This window comes from Cervus canadensis, chromosome 3 (genome assembly GCF_019320065.1).
Source record: "Cervus canadensis isolate Bull #8, Minnesota chromosome 3, ASM1932006v1, whole genome shotgun sequence".
In the NCBI taxonomy this organism is placed as follows: Eukaryota; Metazoa; Chordata; class Mammalia; order Artiodactyla; family Cervidae; genus Cervus; species Cervus canadensis.
Genome location: NC_057388.1, coordinates 86,319,635 through 86,336,862, shown reverse-complemented (window position 1 = coordinate 86,336,862; position 17,228 = coordinate 86,319,635). Strand labels below are relative to the sequence as shown.

Here is a 17,228-nt window from a genome sequence, read left to right as displayed (position 1 = left end):
GAGTATTTAAGCAAGGAGTAACACTCACCATTGAATTAATATTTTAGACCACACACAATGCCAACTATTGAACTGGAGGCAAAAATACTGGAGAAGAGGTAATTGCAATAATCCAGGTGAGGGAGGGCTAAGGAGGGCTTTAACTAAAGCCATGCAGGGGAGAGGGAGAGAGTGGGCAGATTAAAGAGGGATTTTGGGTTTGAAACAGCAAGACTTAGTAACACATTGAATGAGGGCAATTAAGCACAGTGAGGAGTCTAGGATAATGGCCAGGTTTCAATCAGAGATATTGCTGCAAAAATTTCTCCATGGGTGAAAGACCACGTTAAATGATACCTATAATTCTTTGCAGGACTATGGGTCATAATTTAAAATTTTATTAACTTTTAGGACTCCTGACAACTTCCACTGAATATTGTAAAATATAATAAAGCTAACACTTAACACCTATATAATATGGTGGGATATCCTTTTTTCAGATACTTTAGCAAAACATTAAACATAAAATACTTAATATTGGCAAGGCTGCTGTACAGTCATATTTTAGTGTTATTTTTGTTGAAGTACAATTGATGTGCAATATTATGAAAGTTATAGGTATACAATATAGTGATTTGTACTTTTTAAAGGTCTGACTCCCTTTATATTTATTATAAAATATTGGCTATATTCCCTGTGTTGTGCAATATAGCCTTATAGCTATTTTATACATAATAGTTTGTACCTCTTAAGTCCTTACCCCTATATTGTTCCTTCCTGTTTCCCTCTCCCTACTGATAACCACTAGCTTGTTTTCTATATCTGTGAATCTGTTTCTTTTTTGTTATATTCACTAGTTATTGTATTTTTAGACTCTACATGTAAGTGATGATATACAGGATTTGTTTTTCTCTGTCTGGCTTATTTCACTTACCATAATACCCTCCACCTCCATCTATGCTATTGCAAATGGCAAAATGTCATTCTTTTTTATGGCTGGGTAGTATTCCATTGTGTGTGTATAATATACTATATATGTAGTATAATACACACATACACACACACACATGACACATTTTCTTTATCCATTCACATGTTAATGAACACTTAAGTTGCTTCCATATCTTAGCAATTGTAAATAATCCTGCTCTGAAAATTTGGGTACATGGATCTTTTTGAATTAGTGTCTTTGTTTTTTCTTTCAGATATACACACACACACACACACACACACACACACATATTATATATAACCAGGAATGGAATTACAGGGTCATGTTGTAGTTTTAATTTTAGATTTTTGAGAAACTTGAGTACTATTTTCCACAATGGCTGTACCCATTTACATTCCCACCAGTAGTGTATGAGGGTTCCCTTTTCTACACATCCTTGTCAACATTTGTGATTTGTGTTATTTTTGATCACAGCCATTCTGATAGATGTGAGATTGTATCTGATTGTGGGTTTGATTTGCATTTCCCTAATGATTAGCAATGTTGGGCATCTTTTCATGTGCCTGTTGGTCATCTGCATGTTTTCTTTGCGAAAATGTCTGCTTAGATCTTCTGATCATTTTTAATTGGGTTGGGTTTTTTTTATATTGAATTGTACGAGCTATTCATGTATTTTAGATATTAAACACATTGATCATATTATTTGCAAGTATTTCTCTCATTCTGTAGGTTAATTTATACTATTGCTGGTAATAGTATAAATTTGTATAATTCTTTTGGAAAATAATTTGGCAGCATATACTAAAAGGGCTTCCCAAGTGGCGCTAGTGGTAAAGAACACACCTGCCAATGCAGGAGACATAAGAGATGTGGTTTTGATCCTTGGCTTGGGAAGATTCCCTGAAAGAGGGCATGACGACCTACTCCAGTATTCTTGCCTGGAGAATCCCATGGACAGAGGAACCTGGCGGGCTATAATTCCTAGGATCACAAAGAGTCAGACACAGCTGAAGCAACTTGGCAGGCACACACACTAAAAAGTATAGAGCGCATAAAAATATGTTCATCTTGCCATGAAATTATATCAAAGATAGTCTTCAAAAGAAGAGAAGAGCTATGATATGGACGTGTGTATTGCATTGGTACTTAGACCTGTGAACTATTGTTCATGACCTAAATGCTGAAGAACAAGGAGAAGAGTAAGTAAAATTGGTTATATAAATTTCAAGGAAGGTTGAATAGCTGAGAAAATGATGACTATCAGTACTGTACAAGGAAATCATGTGTGCTAAGTCTTAAAGCACATCTTGCTAGAAACCCAGTGTTCTTTCTGCAGCTTCTCTTGAAATAGCATAGAAGAATACTAACAGAACAATGATCAGTGGAAAACTGAACACCAAAATTATATGCACATTAATAAAAACTGATAATTATGGGTTTATGTGGATAAAGCCTGAAATATGTTGACAAAAAATTTTAACACTAGGATGGTAAGGTTGTGGACAGTATTATTTTCCATGCTCTTCTTTAGCTGTTGTTCCGTCTGTTTTTGTGCTATGATGTCACAATGATACTTTAACAATTATAAAAGTGAAAAAAAAATAGCAAAACAGTTTTATTTTGGTTTAGAATTGTATTGTTTAGGTCTTCAGTTTTTCCACAAGATTGCTTGTTATTATCCTTCCCAATTTAGAAGAGTTAGCTATTTAATAATAGAACACATGTGCAGCAATTCTAGTACTGCATTCTGCTTTCTAAAGATTCATTCAGCACAAATTTCACAGAAGCCCACCTACACTTTGGAGCTATTTAATTTTTCACAGTTTTATGCCCATGTTGTATGGTAGCAACCATGGAAAAATAAATTGAATGCTAACCATGCTGCAGAAAATAGATGAAATGTATGCTGTGAGCTCTAAAAATGACAAACCCAGTGTTATTTTGGCTATTTTTCATGCTTAATAATAATAAACGGAAGCAGGAAGAAACAGGCCCTGTATTTGAATTCTCACTTCTCTTGTGTCACATCCCACCTGAAGCTATTCAGCACCATCTCCTTTTCATCTGATGCTGTGGCCTCTTTCTTTACTTTCTTCCCCCTCCTCTTTACCCACTTTTTGCCTTTTCTCACATAACTTGTGATTTCGCCTACCTGAGTCCCACAGACACTCACTGGAGATGTTTTTCCCCAGAGGACAACAATTCGACTCTGGATTTTTGTCCTCATGAAAGGCATTGACCCGTTTCTCCCTCTTTTTCCTCCTTAAACTTCTCACATAAATTGGCTCTGAGAGGCTTCCATGTCCATTCACTTCTCTTTGCACAATGCTGTGTCCAATTAGAGCCCGATGAGAACCTGGTTCCTATTGACACCGTCGGCATCTAAGAAGATTAGTGATTTTTTTTCTAAAATAAAAAAGATAAACCACACGGATATCATGTCAATATGACTAAAGAAAATGAAAGAAAGGTAATATCACCCTTTTGAGGGCTGTGGATCAGAGCTGGTGGAGGGTGAGAAAAACCTGTTACCAGATAACAATGTGGTCACCTGATTTCACATAAATCACGGTATCTGGGACACCCATGACACCCAGAGGGATTAGACAGCATAATCCCTGTTGCACAGTGACTAATGCAGGAAAAGAATTTAACAGTTTTTGGGTGACATTGTTAGGTTGCGTGATTTTTCCCAATTTTATGCCCAGCTGCTGCTGTTACAAAATCTGTGAGACTTAAAATGAATATTTATTATTTGGTATTAAAATAAAGAAATGAGTTATGAATCCAATACCATTTGCTTCTTTCACCTCTTGGAGCCCAAATTCTGTGAAAATCAGGGTCTAGTCTCTCATCTCCTGTGCCCGGCACAGCGCGGGCAGACTTCCTTCCCACTGTTGCTGTTTGCAGTTGCGTGTATCCTGTGCGTGCTGAGGGTGGGGCCTCCTTGTTCACGTGGTAAAAAGGAAGCAACCTATTGGTCGCTGGAAAAGAAATCACGGCAAATCTTTTCTGGAAAAATGTGATATATAGATTAACTTCCAGCGCTTCAGTGTACAACATATATTTAAAATGTAGAATGTATTCAAATCACAGATTATTAAAATATTCAGTGATTTATCTCCCATTTAGGGCTCATCAGGTTTCAATTCTGGAAGGATTAGCTAAAATTTGGCCAAGGAGTTCCTTTATATATTTTCATATTTTCCTGAAACCACCTTTGCCAAGGCTTCAGATCCTCACTGGTGGGGTTTGGATGACAGCTTCTTATTTCACCTGCTTCTCTTGTGGCGTAGGAATGAACACCTACCAAAACTACTATAAACTCAGGTGCCTGAAAGTTAGAACACTAGAGTCACCTCCACCAATGCCCCCAGCTGCTCATACTCACCTCTGGGCGCTGCTGGGAGCCACTGGCTCCCCTCCACCCTATGGCCACTTTGCCCAGAGACCATCGTTTCCTTGTGTTCCTTGAAATAAGATCACCTGGGAGACAATAATATCCTTATGTGAGAGAACTCATTTTCTTTTTAACATAACAACAAACATTTATATTAAATTGGAAATAGTATCCAGGTAAAGTAAGCCCACAAGCTGGAATCAAGATTGCCGGGAGAAATATCAATAACCTCAGATATGCAGATGACACCACCCTTATGGCAGAAAGTGAAGAGGAACTAAAAAGCCTCTTGATAAAGGTGAAAGAGGAGAGTGAAAAAGTTGGCTTAAAGCTCAACATTCAGAAAACCAAGATCATGGCATCTGGTCCCATCACTTCATGGAAAATAGATGAGGAGACAGTGGAAACAGTGTCCTAGTTTATTTTTTTGGACTCCAAAATCACTGCAGATGGTGATTGCAGCCATGAAATTAAAAGAAATTTTAATTCCTTACTCCTTGGAAGGAAAGTTATGACAAACCTAGATAGCATATTAAAAAGCAGAGACATTACTTTGCCAACAAAGGTCCGTCTGGTCAAGGCTATGGTTTTTCCAGTGGTCACATATGGATGCGAGAGTTGGACCGTGAGGAAAGCTGAGCACCGAAGAATTGATGCTTTTGAACTGTGGCATTGGAGAAGACTCTTGAGAGTCCCTTGTTCTGCAAGGAGATCCAACTAGTCCATCCTGAAGGAGATCAGTCCTGGGTGTTCATTGGAAGGACTGATGCTGAAGCTGAAACTCCAATACTTTGGCCACCTCATGCGAAGAGCTGACTCATTGAAAAAGACCCTGATGCTGGGAGGGATTGGGGGCAGGAGGAGAAGGGGACGACAGAGGATGAGGTGGCTGGATGGCATCACCGACTCGATGGACATGAGTTTGAGTAAATTCCGGGAGTTGGTGATGGACAGGGAGGCCTGGCGTGCTGCGATTCATGGGGTCGCAAAGAGTCGGACACAACTGAGCGACTGAACTGAACTGAACTAAACTGAAAGTATTAGTTGTGTTTTTGTTTAAATGATAGGTTTTTTGTGTCATTGAAACAGTTATTGATATATCTGTAGAGTTTGGGTGGGAAACATTTTATGGACAGGTTAACTTTGAATGAGATAAAAGCTGTTGCTTTGAATTCTGGCAGTGTGGGTTGTCATGTTGCTCCTATTAATTACTATTTTTGTCACTATGCATTGTTGAATGGGTTTTGGTCACAAGAAGATTAAACAAGCATCTGCTATACCACCAAAAAACAAATAATCAAATCCCCCAATTAGGTAAGATGATACAGGCCTGGGTATAAAGATACAGAAATATTTTTAAGAGAAATCCAGTTACAGAAGAGGCTTCCCTTAACATATAGGAAGCTGTCTTTCAGCTCTTTTGTTTTCTTTTTCTTTTTTTCTTCTTACTTCATGACTTTAAAAAGCAGTACCCCACACATGCATTTTACCTGACTGATTTTGTATATTGTACAACCAGGCTTAACTAAAACAACAGTCACACAATCACACACCTCAGTCCTCCCAATTTTGAATTTAAAAAATTTGTTTTCAATACTTTTTTTTTAAAAATTTTTTTTATTAAAATAGTTTGTTTTTATTTTTTATTTATTTTTTATTTTTGGGGGTTTTGTCATACATTGATATGAATCAGCCATAGATTTACACGTATTCCCCATCCCGATCCCCCGTCCCACCTCCCTCTCCACCTGATTCCTCTGGGTCTTCCCAGTGCACCAGGCCCGAGCACTTGTCTCATGCATCCCACCTACTTTTAGACTGTTTTTTTTTTCCTGGGTTTTGTCTCCATTTCCCCCCACAACATCTTGATTTTCTAAACTTTCATCTTAATGTTCATCTTACTGTGGAATATTATGACAACTCATACACAAATAAACACCATACACAAATTGCACATGTGTGTTCACATAGGCATACTCTAAAACAATCCTTGCAGCAGGATTTTATCACAATTTTGGTCCATTTAATATTCATTGTTTATATTGTCATGAATCTGCGCTTGATGTTATGATTGCTTTAGATAAGGTACTAAAATAACATTTCTCTTCTATATACATTTTGTTTTCCTAGAATTAATTACTTGCTATATCATCAGCTTTAGTTTTCTGTGTATCTATTATGAAATCCATCTTCAAACTCGGGTAGAACTATGCATATCCTTTCAATACGTCAAACACATCAAACAGTCCATCAACTCTGTCTTTATTTTTTTGAGATACTTCTGGAATCTTCCACCTTCCTGCTCTAACCTGAACTGGGTGATCTCTAGACCAGTTCCACACCTGTTAACTCTGACATCACTTTGAGAAATCCCTTTACCTTTCCTGTGTTGGATAACCTGTTACCTGGATTCAGAGTCTTCCCCTTTCTTGTTTCCTTCCTTGGTTGGATGGTGTAGATCCTACAGAAGCCTCCTAAAAACTGTAGAAGGGAAATAGATTTTTGAGATTTCTGCATCTGTGAAATAGACTTTATTTTACTTATGCATTTGATTTATATTTTAATGGTTTTTTTTTTTGTGTGTGTGTGTGTGAAATAAAACTCATCTTTACTCATCATTTTGAATGTGTTGCTCCATTTTCTTCTGACCAGTAGTTCTGCCATTGAGAATCCAGAAGCCATTCTGAGCCCTAATCCTTTCTCTAGAATCTGTTTTCACTCTCAAGTGATTTTAAAATCTTGTGTGAATGTTTCTTCATGTGGGTCTTTCCCTTCCTCTTCCTTCTCTTTTCTTTTTGCTAGAAACTTGACAGGTGTTTTCAATTTAAAAACTCATTTTCTTGAATTCTCCAATATTTTATTTCTGTGTAATGGTCTGTGTTTCCGTTTGTGACTTCAGAGTTTGAATGTTGAATATCCTGAATGAATCTGCTAATTTCATGACAAGTTTTCATTTGCCTTACCTTATGAAATATTTCCTCAACTTTCTTGTCTATTGAGATGTTTCTATCTCACTTATCTTTTTAATTTCTATGAGCTCTTTCTTATTCTCTGAATGTTCATTTTTATAGCCTCCTGTTCTTGTTGCATGGACAGAATGTCCTCTGTCTGAGCTTATTAATATTCTTGAAGTCGTCTTCTTCTTATGTTTTATTTCTGTGTCCACTGAGTTCTTCTTTTCTGTTTGGTGTGGCATGAAGAATGTGATCCTGGTGCTTTTTGGAAGTTTGAAAAGTGTGGATCAGGTTCACTGACTGTGGTTTTACTTTAAAATGAGTGGGTAGACATGGTTATCTAATTGGAAGATATCCATTTATGAATATCAGTATGGTGTTACCTTTTGGTCAGTTTCTGATGAAAGTTGGGCAGCTAAAGTCTGGATGTTAAGCAGGGAAGGGGGACTAAGGACTTGTCATTGAGCATACAGGCTTTCACTTTACAGAAACTTGCTCAGTCTTTGGTGTGCTTGAGTTCATGCTCTACAGAAAGTGATGCTCTGATCTGCGCAGAGAGGCTGGGGCTGGAGGAAGACACTGACACAGGTTTTCATCGAGTTCTATTTTCACTCCCACCTTCTGGAGCCTCTGGTCTTCCACTCCTAGAGCCTTCCTGGTGCCGGGTGGAGTGGTTGCTCTGGTATCAGTTACATTCCACCCCTTGTGGGTTTTCCTTTCAGTTTTTTATACTCTGGTAAGTTAATTCTGACTTGATTATCATCTGCTTTTCAGCTTTTGAAACATAGATGACATTTTTTTTCCTGTTTTCCACATGTTATACTCAACAATTTAACTGGATATTTGAAGGAAGTGGAGATAAACAAATGTGTTCTATTTTCCATATTTAACCAGACTCCAGGTCACACAACAGTCTTTTTTTTTTTTTTTTTTTTTTGCTGCTCTGTCCTGCTAGTGAATCTTGGAGAACAGGGGGACAGGCGAACTTGGAGGGGTGTTGTGTCATGTGACCTGTCACCATTTTCTGGGTTTTGAAAGAGGAGAGGGTGGAGTATGAGAAGAGAAAAGGAAAGGAAGCAAAGGAAAGCAGAGTCAGGTAAAGATATGAGAGAGAAATTAAAGGATGAAAGGAGAAGAGAGGCTTTTTGAATAGTGAAATGAAAGCTATTAATGGAGAAATCTGCATAAATGTCTCCATCTTCTTCATGGCTCTGCGGAACCCCCTTCTCGTTTCCTTTTCATTGAACTGAGACGGAATGAGAGTGCTTCCACAAACTGGTCTCCAGACCCTAAGCACCTGATGGATACTCTAATACTCGTAAAAATTAGCTTTTAAGTTACCCAGTCATCCTCTGACTTCTGAAGCCAGACTTCATAATTTTGAATTGAATACGTTTTCTTATGTCTCTTCTAGTTCTTCTCTTGTAGGCTTTAAAGAAAGCGATTGTTTTTTATGTGATATTCTTTCTATTCTCATATTAGAACTTACATAATTCACAGCACTCATGGGAGACAGTATATGTGGTGTATTCATAGAAACACAAAATGTTGAAATTCAAAGGAACCTTGAGATTCCTGCCTGCTGCCAAGCACCCTTCTTTTTAGAAATGAGAAAATTGATATCCAGAGAGGTGAAATGTTTGCCCAGGGTTGTACAGATGGCGAATGGGCATGATCCAGCGTAGGAATGAGAAAATTGTATCATGAGTAAACTTGTTGCTAGAATGGTAGGACAAGTGTGTCTGTCATACTATTCATTATTCAATACTATTCATATTTCAGGATTTTTTTCCACAAACCAAACTGCTTTTTATTTTATAGATATTCACTTGCTATAGTACATGGTTAAAATATACAGTAATGCATTTGTAGAGAGAATGAGTTTTATCTGGGAGTCATTGCATGAATAGAGATTGTAAAAATTGTATCACAGAAATTTATGAGGTAACAAATGGTTATCCTTTTGCCATTTGCAGTTCTGATCAGTTTTCATTTTTTGTGCTTAGATGATATTGGAATTATTGAAAGCTTAATGTTCTTTTCTAAGAATCCCCTTAGATAAATGATATAATTTAATGCAAAATGTTACAACACACCTGCTGTATTTCCTATAGCACCATGGGTATAGATGTTTCTTGGTTTTAGTGAGTTTGATAGTGAATCTCTAAAGGATGCAATTTTGCTTTTGCTTATACATTCACAGTTTGCAATAATAGGAATAAATAAAAAAAAAACTGTTCTCGCAAGTTCTGATGTGTTTTAACATTGAAATAAATAAAGTCTTGTATAAACTGATTAGTTGTGATTAAAATGTATTGATCCCTACTACAATCCTTGGTTCTTAGAACTGATGTTTTATTTTCCTTTCAAATGGCCATATTAATGGTTCTTTAAATTTTTTTCTCCATATTCCTTCCACTTCAAGATGAGTTGTCTGTTTCTTATTGTAGAAAAGTAAAATTAAATCTCCCTTTTACATAAGCACAAGGTGTTTATTACATTGTATTTAAGTTATTAACGACAATCACATTTTCTTAAGAAGTACTGGACATGTTTCCTGGTAGTATCCATTAGAAATAGATTTTGCTGGCTTCTGGCTGGCTAAATCAATCATAAACTTACTTCTGAAATATTTTCTGACTTGTTGATCCTCGTGTGTATGCATGTACCATACAGTTACTTTTTATGGTTCTTTAACCATGTATTCCTACAGTCACTGACTGGGGCTGGAGAATCTTATTCGTAGTTAACTAGATCCTGTTCTCTTGGTCCCATATCCCTAGGCTACCCTACAGTGTAGCATTTCTTACACCAAATTGACATACTGTTTACATATTGCGTTATTTACTGTGAGTGCCTTAAGACCAGAAACCATGTCTTCTTATTCATTTTTGTATCTCCAGATTCCAACAGAGCGCTCAACATGTAGTAAGCACGTGGTTAATACTCTGTGAGTGATGGTGGGTATGAGTGGGTTCATAGGGAGAAGACTCCTACAGGATACTCTTTTGAGAAGCTGTTAATGAATGAAATTTTTGTCCAACCTGAACCAGACCAAAGTCCACTTTCCTAAGTTTTTCAGTCAGTCCTAATGATATAAAACTTTTGGAGTTCACATTTTTGACTATACTATCTTACCTGTTGATGTTGTTTAATTATGTATATTGAGGAGATTTAATGACCAAGGGAACAATTATAAGAGATAATAGCAAAGTAGAATGGTTATACTTAGTCATTAGGATGATGAGGCCTACATTTGATTCCTTCCTAGTTGTGTGACTTTGGGGGCAGTTTCTACAATAGAAAAATATGTCTGTGGTATTTACCCTACTTATTCAGTAGCACTGGAATAGTATAAGGGTGAAATGAGATATTAAAGCATGGTGAACTAGTATTCAACACACCATTATTATTATTATAATTATTTTCTATTTGTTCCAAATGGGCTTTTAGTTCAGGAAAAGGTAATAGAGTTAATTTCTTTTGTGTAGGGAGTCATGCATATCAACTTACTAGTTGTCTTCTATTTTCGGTAAAATCATCTAAAATTTATTTTAACAAGCATTCTTAAACTCCTACAATGCAGTAACAAAAACCCAAGTAACTCAATTTTAAAATGGTCAAAATACAACATTGTAAATCAACTATACTTTAATAAAATTTAAAAATAAATAGATAAAAAAATGGTCAAAGAATTTAAATAGACATTTCTCCCAAGAAGAGACACTCCCCATTAAAGTGTCCATGATGTATATGAAAGGGACTTCCCTGGGGGCTCAGATGGCAAAGAATCTGCCTGCAATGCAGAAGACACAGATTCAATCCCTGGGTTTGGAAGATCCTTTGGAGAAGGGAATGGCTACCCACTCCTGTATTCTTGCCTGGAGATGGCATGGACAGAGGTATATGAAAAGGTGCTCAGCATCACTAATCATCAGGGAAATGCGAATCAAAACTACAATGAGATATCACTTTGCACATGTTAGTATGACAATTATCAAACAAACAACAAAATATAACATGTGTTGGCAAGGATATGGAGAAAATGGAATCCTTGTACACTGTTAGTGGAAATGTAAAATGGTACAACCATTATGGAAAATAATAGAGCCTCCTCAAAAAAATTAAAAATAGAACTACCATATAATCCAGCAATCTCACTACTGGGCATTTATCCAAAAGAATTAAAATCAGGATCTGGAAGCATTATTTTATTCTTTGCAGCATTATTCACAATAGCCAAGAGATGGAAACAACCCAAATGTCTATTGACAGATGAATGGATAAAGAAAATGTGGTATATACATAAAATGGAATATTATTCAGCCTCAACAAAGAAGGAAATCCTACTATTTGAGACAACATGGACTAACCTGGAAGATATTATGCTAAGTAAAATAAGCCAGTCTCAAAAGGACAGATGCTATATGGTTCTACTTATGTGAGTTGTCAAAAGTAGTCAAAGTCATGTAGGTGGTGCAGTGGTAAAGAATCTGCCTGACAGTGCAGGAAACGCAAGAGATGTGGGCTCAGTTCCTGGGTCAGAAAGATCACCTAGAGGAGGAAATGGTGACCCACTCCAGTATTCTTGCCTGGAAAACTCTGCAAACAGAGGAGCCTGGCAGACTGCAGTTCATGGAGTTGCAAAGGGTAGAACATGATTGAGTGTGTGTGTGTGCACGCACACACACACACATATACACACATAGGAGACAAACCATAGAAACAAAGAGAATGATGATTGCCAGGGGCTGGGAGGAAAGGGAAATGGAAAGTTGTTCAATAGGGATAAATTTCCAGTGATACATGAGGAATAAGGCCTAGAGATGCTATATAAAGTACTGCCAGTAGTTAACATCATGGTATTCACTTAAAATTTTGTTAAGAGAGTAAGTTTCATGTTCCTACCCTCCCCCCCCCCCACACATACATACACACAAAGGGACCATGAAACACAAGGAAACTTGGAAATGACGGATTTGTTTATTACCTTGATTGTGATGAAAGTATCATAAGTATATGCATATGTCCAGACTCATTAAATTGTATACATTAAATAAATGAAGTTTTTTTGGTGCATCAATTAAACTTCAATAAAATCGTTAAAAAGTTTTTTTTTAAAGAGTTCTTTAAATAACTAAATTTTACTATGGCTTGCTTTCAAAAATATGTCAATTCACTCCTCTCGTTTTAGTTCTATTTGAATCCAAGAAGTTAAATATATAGCTATATTTTTAACCTTTACATATCTTAAACACATAGATCAAATCTTTCTGTGGAAAGTTACCATGTGCTACCTGGAGAAACACTCCAAGTACTTACATTAGCTTGAAAGATGGAGTTTTAAATGCTTTTGGTGCTTTATTTTTATTCTCTGAAGTCCACTTCTTAGCTTAGCCACTGTTGGACATTGGTTGTGGTGCAATCTTTGCTTTGAATAGTTATTTAGCTAACATAATAATGATCTTTCAGTTATTAGCTCCTTCTTTAAATCAAGAATGTCAGTCCCCTTTGAGTATCTGTTAAAATGCTGTTTTGTGTGAAGACCACTGATCAAAAGACAATATATAGGAGAATTTAGGTAATGTTGGTAAGTAGACTAAGAATATAACTTGAGGTTTGCAGGCTTTAAGAGCTGCTGTTGAGATACTACTGAGAGTATCCTATTTGCAGAAGTTATTTGGGGAACTTCCCTGGTAATTCAGTGGCTAAGACTCCATGCTTTCAACGCAAGGGTCCTGATTAGGGAACTAGATTCCACATGCTGTCGCTAACAGTTTTCATGTTGCAACTGAAGATCCCACATGCTGCAATCAAGACTCATTGCAGACAAATAAATAAATACACACTTTTAAAGGTATTTGGACCTGGGCTTCCCTGGAGGCTCAGTGGTTAAGAATCAATCTACTCGTGTGGCTCTGTGAAAAGAATCCACCTACTCATGATCTGATAGACAGAGTGCCTGAAGAACTATGGACGGAGGTTCGTGACCTTGTATATGAGGCAGTGATCAAGACCATCCCCCAAAAAGAAATCCAAAAAGGCAAAATGGTTGTCTGATGAGGAGGCCTTAAAAGTAGCTGAGAAAAGAAGAGAAGCTAAAGACAAAGGAGAAAAGGAAAGATATATGAGTGCAGAGTTCCAAAGAATAGCAAGGAGAGATAAGAAAGCCTTCCTCAGTGATCAATGCAAAGAAATAGAGGAAAGGAGTAGAATGGGAAAGACTAGAGATCTCTTCAAGAAAATTAGAGATACCAAGGGAACATTTCATGCAAAGAAGGGCACAATGAAGGACAGAAATGGTATAGACCTAACAGAAGCAGAAGATACTAAGAAGAGGTGGCAAGAATACACAGAAGAACTGTACAAAAAAGATCTTTATGACCCAGATAACCACGATGGTGTGATCACTCACCTAGAGCCAGGCATCCTGGAATGTGAAGTCAAGTGGGCCTTAGAAAACATGACTATGAACAAACATTTTGGAGGTGATGGAATTCAAGCTGAGCTATTTCAAATCCTAAAAGATGATGCTGTGAAAGTTGCACTCAATATGCCAGCAAATTTGGAAAACTCAGCAGTGGTCACAGGACTGGAAAAGGTCACTTTGCATTCCAATCCCAAACAAAGGCAATTCAAAGAATTGAACTACCACACAATTGCACTCATCTCACACACTAGTAAAGCAATGCTCAAATTCTCCAAGTTAGACTTCAACAGTACATGAACCGTGAACTTCCAGGAGTTCAAGCTGGATTTAGAAAAGTCAGAGGAACCAGAGATCAAAGTGCCCAAATCTGTTGGATCATCAAAAAAGCAGGACTTCCCTGGTGGATCAGACAGTAAAGCGTCTTCCTACAATGTGGGAGACCTGCATTCGATCCCTGGGTTGGGAAGATCCCCTGAAGAAGGAAATGGCAACCCACTCTAGTACTCTTGCCTGGAAAATCCCATGGATGGAGGAGCCTGGTAGGCTACAGTCCATGTGGTCACAAAGAGTTGGACATGGCTGAGTGACTTCTCTTCACTTCTTCACTCACTTCATCGAAAAAGCAAGAGCATTCCAGAAATATATATACTACTGCTTTATCAACTACACCAAAGCCCAAACTGTGTGGATCACAACAAACTGTGATGGGAATACCAGACCATCTTACCTGCCTCCTGGGAAATCTGTATGCCAGATGTGTGATGAATAAGAAGTGCCTATTTCAAGATATAGTAGAATGATCTAATAAAGAGATAATAAGCATATTCACGTATTAAAGCACCATCATTCAGAAAAAGTCAAAGCATCCTTGCATCTATGTTATATATGTATATAACATAAAGTCACATTCAAATACTGTTGTTGTTGTTTAGTTGCTAAGTCGTGTCTGACTCTTTTGTGGTCCTATGGACTATAGCCCACTGGGCTCCTCTGTCCATGGGATCCTCCAGGCAAGAATATTGAAGTGGGTGGCCATTCTCATCCTCAGGGGATCATCCCAACCGAGGGATGAAACCTGAGTCTCCTACATGAGTTCAGTTCAGTCACTCAGTCGTGTCCGACTCTCTGTAACCCCACGGAGTGAAGCATGCTAGGCTTCCCTGTCCATCACCAATTCCTGGAGCTTGCTCAAACTCATGTCCAACGAGTTGGTGATGCCATACCAGCCATCTCATCCTCTGTCTTCCCCTTCTCCTCCCGCCTTCAATCTTTCCCAGCAGCAGGGTCTTTTCCAATGAGTCAGTTCTTTGCGTCAGGTAGCCAAAGTATTGGATTTTCAGCTTCAGCATCAGTCCTTCCAATGAATATTCAGGACTGATTTCCTTTAGGATGGACTGTTTGGATCTCCTTGCAGTCCAAGGAACTCTCAAGAGTCTTTTCCAACACCACAGTTCAAAAGCATCAATTCTTCGGTGCTCAGCTTTCTTTATAGTCCAACTCTCACATCCATACATGACTACTGGAAAAACCATAGCCTTGACTAGATGGACCTTTGTTGGTAAAGTAATGTGTCTGCTTTTTAGTATGCTATCTAGGTTGGTCATAACTTTTCTTCCAAGGAGCAAGCATTTTTTTATTTTCAGGGCTGCAGTCATCATCTACAGTGATTTTGGAGACCCCCCAAAATTAAGTCTCTCACTGTTTCCATTGTTTCCCCATCTATTTGCCATGAAGTGATGGGACCAGATGCCATGATCTTAGTTTTCTGAATGTTGAATTTTAAGCCAATTTTTTCAATCTCCTCTTTCACTTTCATCAAGAGGCTCTTTCTTTCTGCCATAAGGGTGGTGTCATCTGCATATCTGAGATTATTGATATTTCTCCCAGCAATCTTGATTCCAGCTTGTGCTTCATCCAGCCTGGCATTTCGCATGATGTTCTCTGCATAGAAGTTAAATAGGCAGGGTGACAATATACAGCCTTGACGTACTACCTTCCTGATTTGAAAACAGTCTGTTGTTCAATGTCCAGTTCTAACTGTTGCTTCTTGACCTTCATACAGATTTCCCAGGAGGCAGGTAAGGCAGTCTGGTATGGCCATCTCTTTAAGAATTTTCCACAGTTTGTTGTGCTCCACACAGTCAAAGGCTTTGGTGTAGTCAATAAAACAGAAGTTGATATATTTCTGGAACTCTCTTGCTTTTTCAATGATCCAACAGATTTTGGCAATTTGATCTCTGCTTCCTCTGTCTTTTCTAAATCCAGCTTGAACACCTGGGAGTTCACAGTTCATGTACTGAAGTCTGGCTTGGGGAATTTTGAGTATTACTTTGCTAGAGTGTGAGATGAGTGCAATTGTGTGATAGTTTGAACATTCTTTGAATTGCCTTTGTTTGGGATTGGAATGCAAAGTGACTTTTTCCAGTCCTGTGGCCACTGCTGAGTTTTCCAGATTTGGTTGCATATTGAATGCAACACTTTCACAGCATCATCTTTTAGGACTTGAAATAGCTCAACTTGAATTCCATCACCTCCACGAGCTTTGTTGTAGTGATGCTTCCTAAGGCCTATTTGACATGCATTGTAGGATGTCTGACTCTAGGTCAGTGATCACACCATTGTGGTTATCTGGGTCATAAAGATCTTTTTTGTACAGTTCTGTGTATTCTTGCCACCTCTTCTTAGTATCTTCTGCTTCTGTGAGCACTTGTAGGGAGTTAGTTTTGTCTTTTGAAATCTTCCTGTCATGCTGTTTGTCCTAGTATCTGGGAATCTATTTTGAAATGGCAAAAACAAACAAACAAACAAAAATCTCAAAACACACTAAAATAGTACTTATGGAATAATCAATGTAAATACAAACGCATACAATATTTTTGTTTAGTTGCTAAGTTGTGTGTGACTTTTTGCGACCCTGGGGACTGTAATCCACCAGACTCCTCTGTCCATGGGATTCTCCAGGCAAGAATACTGGAGTCGGTTGCCATTTACTTCTCCATGGGATCTTAGTGACCCATGGATCGAATCATGCATCTCCTACATCTACTGCATTATAGCTGGATTCTATACTGCTGAGACATCAAGGGAGCCTATGATATAGTAGTTAAATTTAATTAAACCTTGTCAAGTATTCCTTCTGCAAATGTTCCTAACTCCACATCTGCTGTTTTGACCCTGTGAAAAGTGGATTTTTTGCCCAACTGGAAAGATACTGCTGGTGTAGATGGTCTCTCTCTAGACTTTCCTCCTTCTTTTTCCTCTTCTTTTTCTTCCCACAAGGGATGTTATTTCTCTTCTCACTCTCTGAGCTTCTTTCTCCTATCTCCTCCTCCTTGTTCTTATTTCTTGTTCTTGTTCTCTTTTTCCCTTCCCTTCCTCCTCCTTTCCTTCCCATTATTCTTCTTCTTTTCTCTTCCTGAGTTTTTCTTATCTACTCTACCCATGTCACCTTACACATTTCAGTTTTTAGGATGGGGAAAAGGCCAGACTTCAGAAGTTTAGTTCTGGTGGTGG

General features: G+C 37.9%; 2 protein-coding genes across 5 annotated transcripts in view; one reads left to right on the top strand and one right to left on the bottom strand.

The window, feature by feature from the left end:
- The window catches only part of LOC122438915 (ATP synthase F(0) complex subunit C2, mitochondrial-like), a 51,962-nt gene extending 48,795 nt beyond the window's left edge, over positions 1-3,167 (bottom strand). Inside the window, 1 exon segment of the mRNA XM_043464234.1 lies at positions 3,084-3,167. Within this exon segment, the coding sequence (XP_043320169.1) occupies positions 3,084-3,167 (84 nt within the window).
- Positions 1-17,228, top strand: part of GRM8 (glutamate metabotropic receptor 8) — an 850,596-nt gene that overhangs the window by 344,577 nt on the left and 488,791 nt on the right. The window lies entirely within an intron of this gene.